We start from the raw sequence: 7,215 nt of genomic DNA, 5'->3' as shown, positions 1-7,215 counted from the left end.
TTCGCCGGCCAACATGACCTACAACGCTGCTCTCCTCCTCCCTTCTCCTTCTACCTTCCGTTGCTGGTGATGCTCTTCGTCTACGCGCGAGTTTTCGTCGTGGCGACGCGCCAGCTGCACTTGCTGCGTCGGGAGCTGGGACGCTTCCCGCCAGAGGAGTCCCCGTCGGCGGCACGGCGCTGTCGGGCCCCAGCCCAGGCGGGGCCGTGCGCTCCGCCCGCAGCGGGGCCCTCCGGCAGCCGCCGGCCGGCGCGCCTCCTGCCGCTCCCGGAACACCGGGCCCTGCGCACCTTGGGTCTCATCATGGGTACCTTCACTCTTTGCTGGTTGCCCTTCTTCGTGGCCAACGTGGTGCGCGCCCTTGGGGGCCCCTCCCTGGTTCCCGACCAGGCTTTCCTGGCCCTTAACTGGCTGGGCTATGCCAACTCTGCCTTCAACCCGCTCATCTACTGCCGCAGCCCCGACTTTCGCTGCGTCTTCCGCCGCTTGCTGCGCCGCGGCCCGCGGGAGGAGCGCCACGCTGCCGGCGCCCCTTCCTGGACCCCTGCGGCCCCGGCCCGCCCTTCCGAGTCCCGGCAGTGCCCACCGCTCAACGAGTAGGTAACGCGGCCAAGGGGCTGACAGCTCAGGATCGGGAAAGACTCGGTGTCTCCTCTGGTCCATGTTTTGAGTTTGGGGTTCGAGAGGAGAAGGTGGGGCTGGGGAGGGACTCTGCGTGGAAGGAAGGGAAGACATGGATTAGGGAACCAAAATGAAAACCGAAGTCCATTCTTTTCCCGCATCCGATCCACCCGCGTAGGATTGAAACGAAGGGGGGCCGCGGGGTTGTCCTTCACGCCAGCGCCCCACGTGTGCGCCAGGGAAGTGCTGATGGGCCCCCAGGCCTCCGGCCCGCAAGGTCAGCTCAAGTTTTGGGTTTCTAGCCCCGTTCCACGGCCGCCCGGATTTCTTGTCACCACTCGGGCTGGCTTTGGCTTGCAGAGACCATTGGAGGCCCTCCCCCCAAGTCCTTTGCCCCAGTTCTGGTTTCTTTGAAGGGTTGATAGCCACGAAGGTGAGAATGCACTGAGGGTCTGAAGGGTCTGAGGGGAGTGAGGAAGCCGCAGTGCGAGTTCTTCCAGCTGGTAGAGACAGGGCTGGGCTGGAGTCCCGGTAGGCTTGTGGCTGCGTGGGGCCGAGGCTTTTGTATAATTAGGGGTTTTCAGGGTCCCTGACCGCCTGGGTCCCCTGTCCCCACCCTGTGCCCCACCCACCCCAAGATTTGTTGTCTTCATTTTTTCCAGGGCTTCCTGGGGAATTTCTTAGGCCTTGAAGGACAAGAAACAAGAGCTCCGTTGATCATTGATCCAGAACCTTTGGAAAGCTCTGGCCTCTGTTTAGAACGAGCCCCGTGGAGTTTCCCAGCTGGAAAACTCTGCCCTCCAGAACCTGATGACTGGGCCACGGATGGGGAGGTGGGGACGGACTGGGAGGAGAATCCTTACCAAGCGGGCGTTTTGCCATCCTCTCTCTTTCTTTCTGAGAGAAGATTTTTAAATCCCATTCCTGAACGTCACCAATACCTCAGCAGCTAGAGAGTCGGGCTGTCTGTGCCCAGCTGCCCTTGGAGCGGTCGGGCTGGCTTTGGCCGGGCACCTTGCTCACTTGTGTGCGTGTGCTTAGGGCAGAGAGAGTACCCCTCATTCTATCCCCCCCCCCCCCACCTGATGAACCACTCAGTGTCCTCTAGGCTTGGCAGCCCAGGCTGAGAGCAGGAAGCTAAAAAAGGTCAAGGTTTGGGATTTTTGTCCCTGGCTTCCTCACCAGGGCTCTCTAAGCACCAGCCTCCCCCACTTTAGACACAGAATAGCTCCGATCTACCTCACAACAGTGTCAGAAGGACTTCTTCAGGGTTTGGGGGGACTCCAGGGTTCATAGAAGGTAAACCATTAGAATGGATCCCTTCTTTACATTTTTAAATCAACTTAATAAATATTATTGAATGCAGTTCATCCATTGCCTTCTCTTCTCTCCATTTGTTTTCTTTCCATAATCCACTTACTTCTGAGCGCTGGCTTTCGACAGCGGCAATAAATTAGGACTAATCCTTGTTCCTTTCTTCCTAACCCTCGTGAAATGAAAATGAAACATCTGCTTGGATAAAGGGGAGCGAGCTTGAGCCGCTGATACTCCTGCCTCCCCACCCTTTCCAAAACTCCTGGAATCCAGTTCAAGTGAGTAGCAAAGCCATGATACCCACAGGACTTGAGCAAAGTGTCCACGGGATTGCGTTTGCTGGGCTCAGGATCAGGGCACATGGAGCATATGTCAGCTCCCATGCTACAAGCCAGTGGCGGCTTCCTACGATCCCGTTGCCAGCAGGCACCAGTTTTATTCTGCACTGTACGTGTTCATTTCTGGAGGCACGGAGCATTGTTTGTGTTGGGCATATGTCTTGGGCTATAAATATATTCTGACATTTCCCATTCTTTTCCTAACCTCTACCTCCCCACTCCCTTTCCTGGGCTGCAGAAATCTATAGTATCCTCTGGAAGTAAAACTGGAGTTACAAGTCTGAGCCAGTTGATCATTGTTTTCCTTATTCCAATTTTTATGAATCTTATCAGGCAGTTTTCTATGGAAAGCACATTTTTATGGAAATCACTGGATCTTTTTGTGAGTTCTTACTTAAACCCCATAAACAGAGGCCATTGTCTGGACTGATATACAGGATAACCTATAAATCATAAACAAGTTTAATGTGCTGAATGACAGCAGTGTACAGTGCATTGGCTAGGTTCAGGAGCTCCAGAGTTATAAAACTTCGATCTGCCCTGAGGATAAGCTCGGTGGATGTCCACATATGGGTGTTCCCTGTGAATTGGACCTGGCCTCGGCTGTTCTCTTTTCTCCAGGAGCCCAGGTTTTATTTCTTAGGATGTTTGCATACCAAAGATGGCTTTCTCCTTTTCAACCCAGGCCAGTGTGAGATCTCTGCTGTCTGAGGTGTGGAAGGTTTCTGGGCAAGGACTCAACTTTTGAACCCTTAGTGGAGAAGGAAGTCTAGCTTTAGCCTGGGGATAAGTAAGCTTTAGCCTGGGGATAAGTAAGAGGGCCGCCTCTCCCATCTCTGAATATTTTCTCAGCATCACTGAGGAAAGTTGCCCAGTCAGTCTTAGGCAGGGGAGAAGGGTGATTTGTCAGGGGGAAGAGGGAGGGAATGGAGAAGGATTCTGGTTTGTAGAACTGTTCTTGAACATTATCCAGGAACTCATACTGCTTGAGTCTTGCTTGACAGATACCCGTGTGCCAGCTGTCAGACTCCTTTGGAGTGTTTAGACTTGCACTGGAGCTGTGGACTCCATCTGCGAATTGTCACCAGTGTATCTGACAGGTGGAGAGGCAACCTCTCCGGTTGTTTCTCCAGCAACTTGTGACCAGGTGTCAGGCTGAGAGAGATTTACATCCTTGGATGGGGAGCAGGCTGCGTTTGTTAGCATGAGGCCTGAGCACTTGAACTGTGGAAGACAAACAACCATCCTCTGAACCTACAGCTGTGAAGACTTACAGACCATTGAGAATGAAAGAGCCCGTGGAATCGCTGGTCTTGCCAGAGGCTGTTAGCAGGAGCTGGGCATGGGGCAGAAATGACAGGGAGAAGGGGGCTGAGTTGGAAGAGGGGGAGTGAGGAGTGACTGGATTTTCCGGAGGAACTGCTAAGGAGCAGGCAGAATTAGGGCATGGGGGAAGCTGAGAGACTTTTGTCAGGCTCTCCCCATGGTAGATTCTTCTGGGGAACGAAGGTAAGTTGAGACTGTGGTCCTCAAGAGCAGTCAGCGGGCTACAGTTCCACACCAACTTCATTCCTCAACCCTTCATAGAGTAGGAGCAGCTTTTTCCTCTTGTCCTGGGGGCACAGACGAAGGCCATGGAAATAGTGCTCCTTTATGTTTCCCTCCTGAAAACCAAAGATCCAGGCTTCCTCTCAGGCCTCCTGGTGGATTATGTCTGTGTTTGTGTCCAGAGGGGAAGTGGGTGCCTCCAATGGAGAGTATTGCTAATGCTCCCCCCCACTCCAGGCATAAAGCTCTGGATATAGTCAGCTTTAGGCTAATTAGTGAGTGGTTGAAGCATAATGCACAACTCAGTTTGATTAGCAGAAACTCCATAAGGCCATCTGACCTTTCATTAGCTCATCCTGTTAGGAGATTAAGGAAAATCAAAATGCTTCCCTCATCTATAAAATAAATGGAGAACAACATTTTCTCTCCTCTCTTGTCTTCAGAAGGGGAATGAGCGTTTCTGGGATGGTTGGCTCTCCTCAAGTTCTGTGAAGTACTAGGCAGAGCTTACTTAGCACCTTCAGTATCTGCGCCACCCAAGGCATAAGCAGTGCTAGGTGCCCCCTGATGGCGATGTGAGGTACAACAGGTGTGGACTTTGAAATACTGGTCTGTTGAAAACCTAAGGACCCTGCCTATCCCAACGGGAAGAGACCACATAAATGATTTAGACCAATCTTTTGATAAAATGGATGAAGAGACTGACTTCTAGAGAGGTGACTTGTGAGAAACCAAGATTTAAATGCAACGCTGTGGTTGGTAGTATAGAGAGCACAGAATTCAGAGCTGGAAAACAAAGGGAGGAGGAAACAAAGAATTATTAATAAAACATGTGGGGGGAAAAGGGAGTAGGAAAGACATGATAATTTATTGAGCACAAATAAATATAACTGTTTTATTTGGTGTCACTACAAATGTTATATTAGTGACACAAATAAAAAATAGTCTCAAAAAAAACCACAGAGTTTCATAGAAATCAAATAGCTTGCTTGTATTGATTCTAATGCAGTCTACCAGGCTCCAATGTTTATTTTCTTCTCTCTACACACACTGCTATAATCAGTTATGTGATGCTGAGCAAGTTACTTAGCATCTGACATGTTGTTTGCCAGTGAATCAAGTGGAGATTTTATTAGTGCTCTACTCAGCTCATGCAGACTGGTTTTGAAGAACAAATGACTGTATGCAAAAATGGTTTGGACACCGAAAGGGCTTCTCCAGTGTAAGTGGTGTCATTAGAGTATGAAGCTGGGACTAGTTCCAGGTGTCCTGGTTTTGATCCTTGTATGGTCCTGCTTCTATCGACAGCCTGGATCTTGGACCCACTTGTCCTTGGTCACTGTGGGCACACCCTACTTTATCTTTCTTCTGCAGGTTCCTCCCCACCTCAGACCAATTCCACTGGCTCCATATCCATGTCACTGAACATCTCCCCTTCTGGCCCTCTTGTCACGTTCAGACCCTGGTCTGGCTTGTGCCTGACATTTTGGTCCTGGTTTGGCTCACCCTATCATTGCCCTTGCAGCACTTACAATGAGCTAAATTTTAAAGGATGGACAGAAGGTTTTGAGACAGAGGGCACTTCCAGATGTCAGTGCTTTATGGGACAGAATCAGGATTCATGAGAAGGGGGCCCTAAGGAACCAGAAAAAGGAAGATAGTGTATTCGTTTGCTAGGACTGCCATAAACAATTACCACAAACAAAAATGTATTCTCTCACAGTTCTAGAAGCTAGAAGTCCAAAATCAAAGTGTTGGTTGGATCATGCTTTCTGAAGGCTCTAGGGGAGGAATCTCTCTTTGCCTCTTGTGGCCATCCTTGGTTGCTTGACTTGTAGCTGCATCATTCCAACTTCTGCCCCCAGCTTCACATGGCCTTCTTCCCCTATGTGTCTGTGTCCAAATTTACCTCTTCTTCTAAGAACACCAGATATTAGATCAGGGCCCAACTTAACTCAGTAAGACTTAATTTTAACATGATTACATCTATAAAAACCTTATCTATAATAATAAAAGGCTAATATATGCTAATTAGACCAGATAGCTGAACAACCTTCTGGATGTCATTCCGGATGTCCTTCCGGATGAAGCTGCAGTGGCGGAGGCTGAGGCAGAGGCAGAGGTAGTTAGAGGTGATCAGGCAGGCAGGCGAGCAGTTAGGGGCGATCAGGCAGGTAGGCTAGTGGTTAGGGGCAGTCAGGCAGGCAGGCAGCAGAGGGGTTAGGGGCAATCAGGCAGGCAGGTGAGTGGTTAGGGGTAATGAGGCAGGCAGACAGGCAAGTGGTTAGGAGCCAGCAGTCCCAGATTGTGAGAGGGATGTCCGACTGCCTGCAAGGATTGGGCCTAAACCAGCAGTCCGACATCTCCTGAGGGGTCCTGGATTGTGAGAGGGTGCAGGCCGGGCTGAGGACCCTCCCACCCCCCCGCCATGCACAAATATTGTGCACCGGGCCTCTAGTTTCCAAATAAGGTCACATTAACCAGTTCTGGGGGTTAGGACTTCAACATATCTTATGGGGACACAATTCAACCCACAACAGGGGATGGGAGGAAGGAGGAACACTGTAATGCGTAGCCTTTTCATGCTCATCTTATGCCTGATGTTTTCCACATTTCCAAAGCTCTGTTTCATCCTATACTCAGTCAGAAGGGTGGTGGGAGTGCTCCCATTCCTGAATTTCCATTTTTAGGCTTTTTCTCCCATATTCCTGGGCCCCAGATTGGAAAGACCACTGATAAATCAGACCGGTTTTTGTTGTCTCCTGTGGGCAGAAGTTGCAACCCATTCTCCATTCTTCCCTTCATTCTTTAGTCATAGGTCACCTAAGTTTTAGTTGGGCACATGGCCTCACCAAAGATACACTGCAGCCTTGCTTGCAGCTGGATGTGACTATGTGGCTAAGTTCTAGCCAGTTGAAGTGTACGGTTCCTCACGTCCCTTCCTGATGACTGGAATGCAGGTGTGATGGTAAGAATGGAAGCAGTCACTTTGGGTCATAAGATGGCAACCATCTGCCATCAAATGGCAGAAAAACCAGAGAGCCTGGGTGTCCAGCGGTGTAGAGACAGCATTATAACCCGGGACTGCTTAATTTTAAGATTCTTAAATGAAAGAAAAATAAACTTTTACCTTGTTTAAGCCACAGTTATTTTAGCCTTTAAAAAAAATAACAACACAACAGCTGCATTAAACGAATACATCAGTGAGGATATAACAAAAGAGGTTATGAATAAATGGGCATCTGCTTACATTCTGTGATGAATTAGGTTGGGTTACAAAGCTGCCTGGCTGTGGTTCCTCTTAGGTACCTCTGATCTGTGGGAATGGCATCTCTGTAGCATCTGAGTTTGTGCTACACTTGTGACCACCAAGTCCATCTCTTGGACATTGATT

The 7,215-nt window shown here is 49.9% G+C and overlaps 1 protein-coding gene across 1 annotated transcript in view; it reads left to right on the top strand.

The window, feature by feature from the left end:
* The window catches only part of ADRB3 (adrenoceptor beta 3), a 1,233-nt gene extending 633 nt beyond the window's left edge, over positions 1-600 (top strand). The window contains 1 exon segment of the mRNA XM_023751823.1: positions 1-600. Coding sequence (XP_023607591.1) covers positions 1-600 — 600 coding nt within the window.
* Positions 601-7,215: the final 6,615 nt, after the last annotated feature.

The sequence above is a fragment of the Myotis lucifugus genome, unplaced genomic scaffold (assembly GCF_000147115.1).
Source record: "Myotis lucifugus unplaced genomic scaffold, Myoluc2.0 scaffold_26, whole genome shotgun sequence".
Classification (NCBI taxonomy): domain Eukaryota; kingdom Metazoa; phylum Chordata; class Mammalia; order Chiroptera; family Vespertilionidae; genus Myotis; species Myotis lucifugus.
This window is presented reverse-complemented; position numbering and strand designations above follow the sequence as displayed.